Below are 12752 nucleotides of genomic sequence, written 5' to 3'. Positions count from 1 at the left end.
ATATTCCTCTACCAGCATGTTTTTTGCACCAGCAAGTGCATATGTAGTTGACTTAATCCAGTTCACTCTGCTGTGGGGAAACGCACACTCCATTCTCTTTTGTTTTTTCCTTCTGTTGTCCCAGAATAAGTGGACTAGGTTTTTGTTTCCTTTTATGGAGAATACAGAATCACAGCGCTTTTGCGATGGAGCGGCGTATAAGCATCAAGAGCAGTGCTGTTGCAAAAATCCTTCTCTAACCCAAGCCCTCAAACACACCCACTCGCTCTTTCTAAGCGGAACCTTCCTGGCCGCTAGGCGGCGGTGTAGCCTGAGGGAGGGGAAGCTAAGAGCACCTCTCCTCCTTTCCTTCTCTTTAATGTTTGTGCGGGGGTGAGCTGGTACTGCTCTGAAATCCCCGGCAGCTACTAAAGCGGAGCGAGTCGTCGGAGCTCCTTGCAGTTTGCGAACATGTTGGTATCTCTCGGGGTCCCCCCCACCCCCGCCCCACAGTGCTGCCCAGCTTGCTTGGCACTGCGCTGCTGATGTGTGTGTCTGGCTGAGGGATTTTAAGGGACACTCCCAATTAAACCCCCCAGCAACAGGGGTGCGCGCGTGTGTTTTGGGGGTGCCAGAAGAGGGGAGCGGGTTACCGGCGCTCTTGCGGCTTGTTTCCCCTCTATTGAGAGAGCTGGAAGCTGTCTCCATAAAAGGACTTGAACTTGCGTGGAGGAGGAGGGGCTTCTACGGGTCGTAGAGAGGAGATGGGAGAACCTCCAAGGGAACCAGAATAGCGGAATCGTTTGCAAAAATCCCTCCACCGGGTGTTGCACAAATGGGTAGCACTGCTAAGGCAGGGGCCAGCAATAGTATATTCTAGTGCGCATAGGAAAAATTGCCCTTTCTCCTAGGGTAGGTATCGCAGAGAGGAAAAGGCTTAAAATTCTCTGGGTTGGTGGCGGATGACCTGCTTTAGCTATATTACAGGTGCTTTGCTGCCCTCTTGTGTTCTTTTCTGCGAAGAATGTTTTTGCTCCCTTAATAGACAGATGCCCAGAGGCTCCTTTAAAGACTAGCATTTATTTTATAATTAGCTTCAGCTTCACCCTAAAGCCTAAATGTCGTTGGGCATTAAGATACTGCTGGACTTGTGTTTTATTTTGCTACAGCAGACTAACATGGCTACCAACCTGCGATTTTTGCTCCCTTGCCGAGTTACATATGTTAACCGGTACTGAACTGCCCTTGATTGTACATAGCGCTGAGAAATAAGGTAACGACATTGCCACAAAAACAATGGAGAGTCTTGTGATACCTTCAAGGCAAATAAATTTGTTATGGAAGATGGTTTTGTGAACTGCAGCCCACTTCAGCTGATGCATTTAGTTCATAAAAGCTTTCGCCATGATCAGTCTGCTAGTCTCTAAGGCACACAAGCCTCTAATTGTTTTTTGAGAAATATGGGCCAGATTTCAGCAGCTGCATTGCATGCATGCTGAGAATCCGAGGAAGTGCTGGTGACTTCCATTTCTGAGGATACTGTAGAGTCAGATGGTAACTCCCACCACATACTAGGGAGAAGTACTTCATTTTAATGCATAGCAGTACTCTTTAACTTCTTTACAAGTGATCCAAAGGAAAAGGAGTCAGTTCACTGGAGTAGGAGCAGCAGGAGTGCCAGCTTCTTGGAGGAGAGAGCAGAAGGGATAGAATGTCGTGGTTTAAAGTGTTATCCTTAAATTGTGTGGCAAAGTGGCTGATACCCATTTAAAAGGCATCCTTATGGAACCAAAGCAGAATATTCCAGCAGGTATCCATGGAAGTGTGCAGCTGATGTGCTGTTTGCCCCCTCCCCTTGTCTTAGAAACTGCTTGCTGCTTTGACTGGCTGTTGATGACCAAACTAGACAACTTTCTTATCTAGTCCCGAAATCTGTACATAAAAAGAGGGATTGCATGGCAGAAGCTTTAGCATCCTGTAGAAGTGAGAACTGTGGGATACCATGATCTGACTGGCAAGTTATGCTGCCATACCTAGCACGCTAGCATGGGGAGGGAGGGAATGTTGCTAACAGGCTTTCTCGTATTTCCTTTTCACTAATGTATCCTTCCCTGGCTGCATCCACCTAGCAAGGATACTCTGTTTCCCTGCCATTGTAGCTGCAAAGGCAATGGTAATGGAACATACACACAAGAGTTTTGTGTGTACTTTCCTTCTTCAGCTGCTATGTTCCTTGCAGTTTTTTCTGCCTTCCTTGCCATTGGAAGGCTTTTTAAAAAAATGGTGATTGCTATTATACTATAATGCAATAATGTTACAATAATCTGTTACCATGGTTGTCTAATTCCTTTTTCATTTTGGAGAAAGTAATTATCCCTTTTTTTTGCAGAGACATAAGAGGAAATATATGTATTTACCTTTATAACTGCAGCACAAAGGGCTATAGACTTTTTAAAAATGAAAGCTGGGAATTCAGAGGAGCTAGTAGATATTTGCAATAGATCATTATAGCATTATTGCTCTACAGTGAAACAGCAATTACTAATTGTTTTTTAAAGCCCTCAAGTGGTGCCTGTGGAAAATGGTGACCATAAAAAACTGACGGAAGGAAAATGTACACCTTTTTGTCCAGACAGGTTGCTAGTGTGCTTGGGCCACATTCTGATTGTACCAAACCACATTTAAGAAAGAATATACCAAGGAGTGGTAAAAAGGGATGATTAGAGGATGACATTTTGTAGATACTCCATGGTAGAGCTGTCCCCCAAGAGCTGGCCCTCTTTAGAAACTACAGTTTGGAAGCTAAGGCAGAGAAAAACCTCCATGTGGATGGAGCTGCTGTAATATGCAGTTAGGGCAGGTGTCATTTTATTTGAATTTCTGTTATCTGCAGTTCAATTTTCTCTCTGCTGGGTAGCCTATATATGTATACTTCTAACGCTGCAATACTACACATACTTGGGAGAAAGTCATAATAGGAAATACTTCAGAGTTAATGTGCATAGGATTGGGCTACATATATGATTTCTTCTATGTCCAGCTGACGTAGTTTAAGCTCTTCATTAAGCTGGAGACAGTGGGATACACTTTAAAAAAAACGAAATCAGTGTAAGTAGGCTAAGCATATTTGGTGTGGAAGGGATGCAAGAAACATTGTGGTGACCATTCCTCAGTGTGGTACTGTTTATAGAGGAGACCTTTGGCCCTGCCCTTCCTGTGGCTGAAAACATTTCAGTAGGGTGTCCCTGGGCGGCAGTACTTATAGATCTATCAAACATCTCTCTTGGGTCTAGACAGTGGTTTGGGCAGCCTGGCTCTTGGACTAAATATCCTGTGAAGAAGAGACCTTTTCTTCCAGAAACCACACTGAAAAAAACCCATCCATGCTTAGAAATGTGTGGGCTGGCAGATGTTAAAGAGGACCAGGTCTTGGGAACAGCTCAGCCATGTATAGCAGGTGCAAATACCCAAGACTTGAGCCAGGCTACCATCCCTTGACCCTACAGTACCTTGAGTAATGGGCATATGAAATGCTGTTCCATCATAACAATGCAAACAGTGCCATCCTGAGGCAGAGTTATAGCCTTCTAAGTCTGTTGAAGCCAATGGACTTAGGAGGGTGTAACTATTAAGGCTGATACTGAAAATGTGAGAGATTTAAGTCATCAGTGGTCTAGGATAGAAGCTTAACTATTCCTTTTTAGTTCGTGTGCCCATGTAGTTTCATTGGATATGAGGTATATTTCAGAGTATGTTAGAGGTGAGACGAAAGTTCACTAACGGAAGGAGGTGTGGTGAAATTTTCTACCCGTTGAAGGGAACAGCAGGATTTGAGTCCAGTGGCACCTTAGAGACTGACAAGATTTTCAGAGTGTAATTTTTTGGGAGTCAGGGCTTCCTTCTTCAGACACCTGTTGAAGGGAGACCAACAAGATTTTTCAGAGTATAAGCTTTCTAAAGTCAAAGCTCTTTTCTTCGTATCTGAAGAAGGAAGCCCTGACTCTAAAAAGCTTATACACTGAAAAGTCTTGTTGGTCTCTAAGGTGCTACTGGACTCAAATCTTGCTGTTCTACTGCAGACCAACATGGCTACTCAACTGAAACTGTTGAAGGAATACCAACTGCAAAGAGGTGTCTTCCTGTACCTTGTCTCAAGGACATGTAACACACATGTAGACATGGATGTTTTTCAAAGAGATGGTGAAAGTGTAATAAGGGAGTTAGTAAGGTGGAATGAAAATGTCCCCTTGTGGAGATTGAACACCATAATATCCAGTCACAGACCAGCAAAAGTAAGTTCTAACTCAGCCCCATTGAAAGCAGTGGAAGAGAATTTAACAATGACTAACTTGTCCCATTATTTTCGACGGCATAGTCACAATTCACTTTTGATGGACTGTGCCTTCTGTGCTTTCCATGTGACGGCGAGTAAATAGCAGTCACAGCTATTTAAACTTCTTTTTATATAAATATTTTCCATCTTTGTAGCAGGAATGTGTCTCTTTATTCTACTGATTCTGGCTTTTTCTGAGTTGGAAGAAACAGAGCCAAACTGGTATTTTTAATTTCCAACTAAGAAAAGCATGTTGGGTACTTAATGGTGACAAGAAACACACCACCCATAGCCTGACGATGGGCAATCCACCTACATCTGGTCTGCACTTCCCACGTGTTTTGACCTTTTGCCAAGGAATGGTTGCTGGTGGCAGGTGTGTGTCCCCAGATTACCTGTGACAGGACAGGTTTTTTCCCCTCCATGTGCTCCGCCGTGTGTTGACACTGGGAGGCAGCATAGCCACAGACGGTAACAAGATGAACAAGCTTCTGTGCTCTGAGACCTCATAAACAACAGCCTTCCTGAACTGGCTGGAGAACCTGGCGGGGTGAATGCTTTCATGGTAACTTCCTGGTTCAACTTAGTGGACCCCCCACCATCCCAATGTCCTGGTCTCTTTTTAGAATGGACAATGAACGCACTCTTTGGACGTGCAGATTTGACTACCATTGATACAGTGCCCTTCTATGTTCATATGATGGTTGGAGGTATGACAACTTGGGAATATTAGGAGGCATGCATTCTCAAAGCAGGGAGGCAAGAAGGAGTAGAAGATTGTAGGTTAGCCCAATTATGTGTGACAGGCCATTAGTGTAGGTGGCTGTGTCTTCTTATGTGACTTACCTGGGATGGAAGTCTCAGGGAGGAGTTGGGGCACAGAAAGCAGTCATTGTGGCTTGTCTGCCTTCTCTGTCTGGTCTATTTCATCTTTGGTAGAGACTGGATTTTTAGAACTGAAATCAGCTTATTTCTCTCCAGAGGAGTGACACTCTTTGCTGCTTTAACCTGTGCTTGGACTTGCAAGCTGCAGAGGTCAAGGGCATCTGTTTGAGAAGGAACCCTGGAGCCTACCTGTTGCTGTATAGGGAAAGGAGCCAGCCTTTGAGTGGTGTCAGGGTTGGGCTGTTCAGTACCAGTTTACATTCCAGGGCCAGGGTTTTCCCATATTCAAATAAACATACTGTGCTCTCTTTTAAAAAGAAGAACTGAACTGCCGGAGCATGTTCAGTTTCCTGTCATGTTCTTGTGAAAGCAGCTGGCTGGTTTCTCTTGGATCCTTCTTGTAAGCAGAGGCCCTCCAAGAAGAGAATCAACATTGCTGGCTGCTCCCATTCACTGCAGGTATTTGATACTTGTGTCATCCATGGGTGGTCTTACGGAGAGATCTTGCAGGGAAGGAAAATGTATCCTCTACCTGCAGGACAATTTACTTGTACAACAAAATGGGGAAGGAAAAGAAAGGAGAAATGGATCTGGATGCTTCTCTGAAGATTTGAAATTTGGGAGCTAGTCTTGTATTATATGGGGTGGGTTTGTTCTGAGAGGAATGAGTAGAAACTGAGGGATGCCATCCTTCTCTGATGATCCCATAGCATGACGAAATTTCCATCTACTGTTTTCGTGAAGGAGGTGTGGTCAAATGGAGACTTTTTTAACCTCTTTGGCATCTGCGGAGAGTCCTAATGGTAGAGTGCTAAACATGTTTACTACTAGAAAGCAGGATGGTTGGAAGTAAGTGTATGTTGTCTTAAATTACGTTCCCTCATTAACTTCATGTGTATGTTCTGTAGCTGTTGTGATCACATTGCCAGGTTATGACTAGAGTCAGGATCTATGAGATCTCCTCAGGTAGGTATCAGGGGCTGGATGGCAATCGTTTTTTGGGATCTGAGCCTGTGCTTTGTCTCATCACCTGGAATTCCACGAATAGGTAGTACTATCAATATAGTCTTTTTTCCTTGGACCTTTTTTGTTGTTCTGTTTGTCCCAATTTCCACTGGAATGCTTTCCAAGAGTCTGTGAGTGATGAGACAGATGTCACTCATGTGTGATTGATTCCCCCACCAAGGGAGTTTTATGTTGTGCTCACAAGGCACAGTCTATACTGTTTGGCACAATTCATGGTGCAGCCAGCTCCTGTTCATTTCAGTGGGGCTTGGGCCTGGTGCCTTTTGACTGTGTAATGGTAAGCCCTTTACAAAAGAATTTTTTTAAACTAGGCTTTAAATCAGGTTTGTAATGCAAATATGAAGCCTACAGTGGTAAGAACAATCTTAGTCCCCTCCTCATTCTGTCCTATTTTAGCATTCACCTGTGCTACAGATAGTTCAGGGCAAGCTTAAAGGTATTTTTTATATTTCTGTTGCTATAGTCTTATTAAGCTGATAAAGGGTTGTGTTTTGAGAATAAACTGTGAATAGTAAAGCTCCCAGTTTAAATGTCACCTCTTCCATGAACTACTTTGGTACAGGGGGATATGCACACACACAAAAATTGATAAATCCAAACAGAATATCGAACCGGAGAAAGAAACTCAGTATTTCCTGAATACCAAATTGATTCTCTAGTTTGGATTGGCAGTGTAGCATAAATTTGGTTAAAAAATGGCCATTGTCTTATCTGGGGGCTGTCCGGTGTGATGGGGGGGGGTCATTTTCCAACCAATTTTCACCAAATTTGCAAGAAAACCACTCACTGTCCTCTAAGGAACCCCCAAGTTTCATAAAGATTGGACTCTGGGGGGCAACTTTATGGGCCCCCAAAGAAGTTGCCACTAGCCACTCTCCATTGTTGCCTATAGGGAAAACTATCTTGGGGCTATCCAGGGAGCTGGGCTGACATTTTTCAAGAAACCTACACCAAGTTTTCTAAAGACCCCTCAAGTTCCAGGAAGATTGGACCTCGGTGGCCAATTCTATGGGCCTGCAAAGAAGGTGCCCACAGAGGCCAATTCTTGGGCCCCTAAAAAAGGTTTGGGGCCAGTGCAGTGCTCAGACCAGCGCTAGTTTGGATGGAACACACATGATTCTCTGGTGTGATGTGAACCTCTTGCTTCACTTTAGTTCTGGGGGGATTCATTCCTGTGCTTCACTTTGCTTCTGTTGGGCTAAGTTGTAAGTTGTAACAGTGTTGCTTGCTTGAGTTTGGTTTGGGTGGAATGGATGTGATTCTCTGGTGTGGTGTTGGTTCCCTTCTCTTTGATTCTGGGGGGATTCATTCTTGTGCTTCAGTTTGGTTCTGTTGGGCTTTCTCTGGGATGAGCTCATCTTGCATTTGGGAGGGCGCCTTGGCCATCACAACCTTGCCCCAATGTGTTTCTGCAATAGGAGTCAGCTTTAACTTTTTCCTTTAGGAAACAATGGAGTAGCTAGGGGCACCTTCTTTGGTGGCCCGAGGATTGGCCTCTGGGGGCACCTTCTTTGGATGGAGTTTGGTTGAAACATGATCACCCCTACCACCCCACAAAAAAGGCAGGAACTGCTGTTTCTTTGCAGATAAACAGCAAAGCAATAGCCCAATCTGTATTGCCTAATTTTACTGTATCAGCTAAAATTGGCCGGGGGGGGGGGGTGGATTCCAAATACCAAACTGAACTGCACACCTGTACCTTGGTAGCAGATTCCCTACCCCCACCCTCCAACTTAATCTCTTTTGGAACAGTAAAACTAGTTTACCTTGTAGAATTGTGTAGCGCTGAGTATGAATAGTTGGTTTTCATGAAAGGCAATCAAAATATTTTGTGAGATTGGAATTATTCTTGTTCTTAAGGGAAGTTCATTGCCCAGGAATAACTTTGTCTACTGGAGAGATGTGCATTAATTTCTGTGGGTGGTTATATCCAGTCTGAGGAGCAGAGCTTGCCACCTTCAGTCTAAGCTGTCAAGGGAGGTGTTGTGCTGCTGCCAACCTTGATTGAGAAAACTCTTTGCACTGATGCTTCCTTTCACAAATGTATGGCTTTTCCTGAAACAGCAAACTGTTAGGGATTTTGTCTGGGTGTGCAATGTTTCAGAGAAGCTAACACGCTGGTTGTGTTGAAAAGTTGTGCAAGGTTGTGGGGGGCAGCTTTAGAAATGGATTGCACCATGGGCTAATCCTGTGGGTAGATAAAAGCAGACTTTACTGTGGACGTGTGCAGATGTAGCCTTGGTGCCTTGGTGCTCCGTGCTGAGTAGCAGTGGAATGATGCAAGAGGCTCCTGTAACTCACCCTACAGCACTGAGGTAACTCAGCCCCCGGACCAATGCCTGTGCTGTGAGAAATTCTTCAACTCCTCAAGCCACTTTTGGAGGAAGTAGCCTGTTCTTCTTTCATACTCTGAATACGGTGACTGAATTTGCAACACATGCTACCAGTTACAGTGCACTAGAAAAAGCGGAGGGACCCTAAGAGGAAGAACCTCATTGTCATTTCTTGGGTGTTTTCTCAGTGTGGCTTCAATTTGGACTTCCCCACCCACATCCACCCCAACCAACTCCCATGATGGACGGTGATATGTAGAATCCCAGTATATGGTGTGGGGGAGGGGGTTAAGAGAAGGGCAAAATGGAGACAAGAATGACAAAGAATGGGGTGGGTCTCCTCTATCTCTCTTCTAATTTTCTCCCAAGCCATTCTGGGTAGGGAGAGAAGCTTCCATGGGTCCTGAAGCATTGTGATGTATGTTCTCTGCCTTTGAATGTTTGGCTGTGTTGAGATCACGATTGATCAGGATAGCACTACATTGCTTGCATTCATTAAAATACCTTTATTGAAGCAAAGTACAGTGATATTAGTTATTTTTCCCATCATATTTTTTGCTTGAGTATAATAATAATAATAATAACATTCGATTTATATACTGCCCTTCAGGACAACTTAACACACACTCAGAGTGGTTTACAAAGCATGTTATTATTATCCCCACAACAAACACCCTGTGAGGTGGGTGGGGCTGAGAGAGCTCCAGAGAGCTGTGACTGACCCAAGGTCACCCAGCTGGCCTCAAGTGGAGGAGTGGGGAATCAAACCCGGCTCTCCAGATTAGAATCCCGTGCTCTTAACCACTACATGAAACTAGCTCAAACTGAATATCCTAGCAAAGGTACAGTCAATTGTCTGTGGAAAAGAGGAATAAGAACACTCAAAAGATTCATTTCTCTACCTTCTCTTTTAAAAGAATGCAGAGAGAGAGGTAGTTGGAAGAAGTATATTAATATAGGAAGGGGATGGTAGGGTGTGTGTCTGTGATGATGCTTGAATAAGAATTGTTTGTAAGGCTATTCTATACAGAAGGAACGGATGATGAAACAGCTGCCTAGGCTGATGAAGCAGGTGAGGAGGACAGAGATTATGTGCACAAAAGAGAGGCAGCCCTCCTATTGTCACTTGTATATGTGACTGTAGCTATTCCCCCCCCCCAATTTTGTAGTCTGTACAGAAAAGGGTAGGAATGGACTTGTTGGTGTCTTTGTGGGCTTTCCAAATCCCTCAACTCAAAGTGCCTCACCCATAGAACAACCTGGCAGCCAGGACAGAGTGAAGTTACTGTGACATGAATTCATCCTGTGGGCTAATTCTTACAGACACTTGTGGCTCAGTCTGTGACATGAACTGTGACACCCACTTCTGGGAGATTATTGAGGAAGTGGTTTCCAGTGTGTCGCCATTTTAGTCTGTAATAGTAGAACAAAACTCCAGTAGCTCCTTCAAGACCAACATTTCCAGGGTATAAGCTTTCATGAGTCAAGGCTCACTTCGTCAAATATTGAGGAAGTGGTGAATTTTGATCCAGAGATACCTTGTTTAAATAATAATCCCATGACAAGTTCTCTGTTGTGCGAGTGCACTCTCATACACTTTCTCTGTCTCTCACACAAACAGTGTTTGTTAAGTTGACCGTTGATGACAATTTCTGGAGAGGCGAAGAATGTATTCATGAGCAAGACTGTAATTTTTCTGCTTTTATCATGCTGTTGATTAATACACACTCCAATAAATAATGTGAGAGTGATAAGGATCTGGGAAATTGGGTGGAGTCATCTTCCATTACCCTTTCTTTCCACTGGATATTGGTGGCGTTGTCTTCAGTCCTACATTTTCATGAACATAATCACCATGTTAAGTAGTTCTTTAGAGATAACTCAAGACTTTCTTCTTTGCTTCTTGTAGCTAATACTTGGTTGTCCGGAAAAACAGGACAATCCAGTTTCAAGCAAATCTCTAAAATATTGCATGAATTGGCTTGGTGATGCCCAAACATCATCAGTGCTGGTAACACACTACATATCTGCTACAAGTGGCTTGAACTGCCACTGCAGTTTGTTAAAACTATAATGTAAACAAGGTCTAAAGGTGTATCTGCATCTAGGTGATGGATAGAAAACAAGTGAAATTATTTAGCACCTTCCTTTAGCTGGGTGTGCATCCACCTAGGTATGCTAAATGACTTTTTATTGGGGGAACAGGTCTCTATTCCGTGTATTCCATTCTAATTACAGAGGATACTGCAGCTCTTTCCTAGTTGGAACTGATCCAAGCCAGGTAAGGAGCACTGAGAAGGGTAGCTCTCCTGGAACTGATTATGCATACAAGTGTGCTTCATTGTCTTTGTGCTTTTAGGAATATGCCAAGCTCTCAGTCTCTACATCACTTGTAAAGTTGTGTTGCTTGGTCTCCTGGTAGTGAGAAGAATGGGCTCCGTTTCAGAGATACTCACAGCAGTCCCCCTTCACCAGAGGCCTGATCTTCTGGAACCCTGTGCTGACCTCATCAATGAAGAGTGGAAAAGGAGTAGGACTTCTCGCATCCACTCCCTGCAGAAGTCAACCGAGAACTTTCCAATGTGCCTGGTGCTGATTAGAATTCCAAGGGCAGCAGAGGAAGCTACTGAACGGAAACTGACCCAGAGCCAGTGCCAACTCCTAGGGCACGCCAGGCTTTCCCGTGTGGTTGGCCAGCCTAAAAGCTTATTTGTGGAGACGGTTGTGGTCTCCAAAGCCATTCGTGGAAGAGGTTATGGCCGGAAACTGATGGAAGCTGTTGAGCATTATGCCAAGTCCCGTGGCTACAATCGTCTGCACCTCACCACCCATGACAAGCAGCATTTCTATGCCCACCTAGGTTATATATTATCTCAGCCTGTTCAGAGTGTAGGATTCATGAGTTCTCTCATACCTATGGAGTTCTTAGAGATGATCTCTCCCTCTCAGCATGGCAAGGAACTCCCTACAGGATCCAGGAAAAACAATCCAGGTGCATCCTACGGCAGCAAAGCTAGAGCAAATCTCCCTTCATTACCTCCTTCTGCCCCCCCTTCCTCTTCTTCCTCTTTATGCTCAGTAGCTCCATCACCCCCTCTACTGCATCCTGCTTGCTCTCTCAACTCAGGAGCTGTTACCATTTCACCCCCTCCCCAGCTCTCAGCTTCTTCCCACACTTCCTGTTTTCAGCCTGTTCATGCTACAGTTCAGCCATCTCAGTCACCCTCTGTGCCTCTCTCTGCCAATTCCTTTAGTGCCACAAATATACCACCACCCCCTGCTCCTCCTCCTCCTCCTCCTGCTGTGCCTCCACTAGTGGCCCATTTGCCAGGCTTGCCAAGTTCCTGTAAAACTGCTGCCTCCTGCCCACCAGAAGACAAAAGCCAGGGCCACATGTTTCTAGAAACACCATATCACGACCTCAAAGGGCAGCCCATATTCTGGATGGAGAAAGACATTTAACCTTTGCATTGTGCACCAGTGTGATGAAGATGAAGGATAATTGGTGAAGGGGAGACGTTTTGAAAGAAAGCCTAGTTTGGATCTTGGATCTTATGGAATCAGATGAGTGAGAGCCATTTCTGAACTAGTTTGCCAACAGATTTGATTTCTTTATCAGAATCCATTTCAGAGAAGAGCCGAAAGTGAAGCCACGTGAGGGGAAAAAATGTCAAGATAAGACAGATCCATATAGCTGGAACACATTTGGAAGCTCATCACCTATTAGTTTTCATTGTACCCCAGTAGTTGTTGCCCTAGCCAAAAAGATGAATTGTGCTGAGTTGTCTGCAAATTGCTTTGCCTGTGCTTGATTTCCTTTTTACCAATAAAGCACCTCTTGGTCTCAGTGTGCTGTATTTCTACTTATGTATAATACCATTAACTGCTTGTTTAACATGCCGTGTTTAGTACTTATGCATTGTTCAGATTTCTGCATGTTTTGAGATCTGTGCAATTCCTGTCCTATTCTATTCGATGTCTCACCCTGTTCCTTGCAAGTGACCTACATTGTGTAACCTGCCTTCAGTCTCCGTGAGAAAGGTGAACTATAAATAAAATAACTACGATTATCAGAGTAATTGGAATTTAGCTGAACGAATGGAGTGGCCCCCTCTTCAACCATCCAAAATTATTTTTTTAAATTTCTCAAATGAAGAATGGGAAGGCCCCCAATAAAGACCTAATTCTCCCTGAAC

General features: G+C 44.2%; 1 protein-coding gene across 2 annotated transcripts; it reads left to right on the top strand.

Annotated features, from left to right (window-relative positions):
• Positions 1–366: 366 nt before the first annotated feature.
• NAA80 (N-alpha-acetyltransferase 80, NatH catalytic subunit) lies at positions 367–12404 on the top strand. 2 transcript variants are annotated; one of them, XM_054977358.1, is made up of 3 exons: positions 385–452; positions 5516–5656; positions 10979–12404. In XM_054977358.1, exon 3 carries the CDS (start codon positions 10987–10989, stop codon positions 12016–12018), a length of 1032 nt encoding a protein of 343 aa, XP_054833333.1. In that variant the 5' UTR covers positions 385–452; positions 5516–5656; positions 10979–10986; the 3' UTR covers positions 12019–12404. The 2 variants fall into 2 exon arrangements, with proteins under 2 accessions (XP_054833332.1, XP_054833333.1); XM_054977357.1 differs by lacking the exon at positions 5516–5656 and having other exon boundaries at positions 367–452.
• The last annotated feature ends 348 nt before the right edge of the window (positions 12405–12752 follow it).

Source organism: Eublepharis macularius, chromosome 4 (assembly GCF_028583425.1).
Source record: "Eublepharis macularius isolate TG4126 chromosome 4, MPM_Emac_v1.0, whole genome shotgun sequence".
Lineage (NCBI taxonomy): Eukaryota > Metazoa > Chordata > Lepidosauria > Squamata > Eublepharidae > Eublepharis > Eublepharis macularius.
Note: the sequence above shows the minus strand (reverse complement) of the source record. Positions and strands in the feature narration are given on the sequence as shown.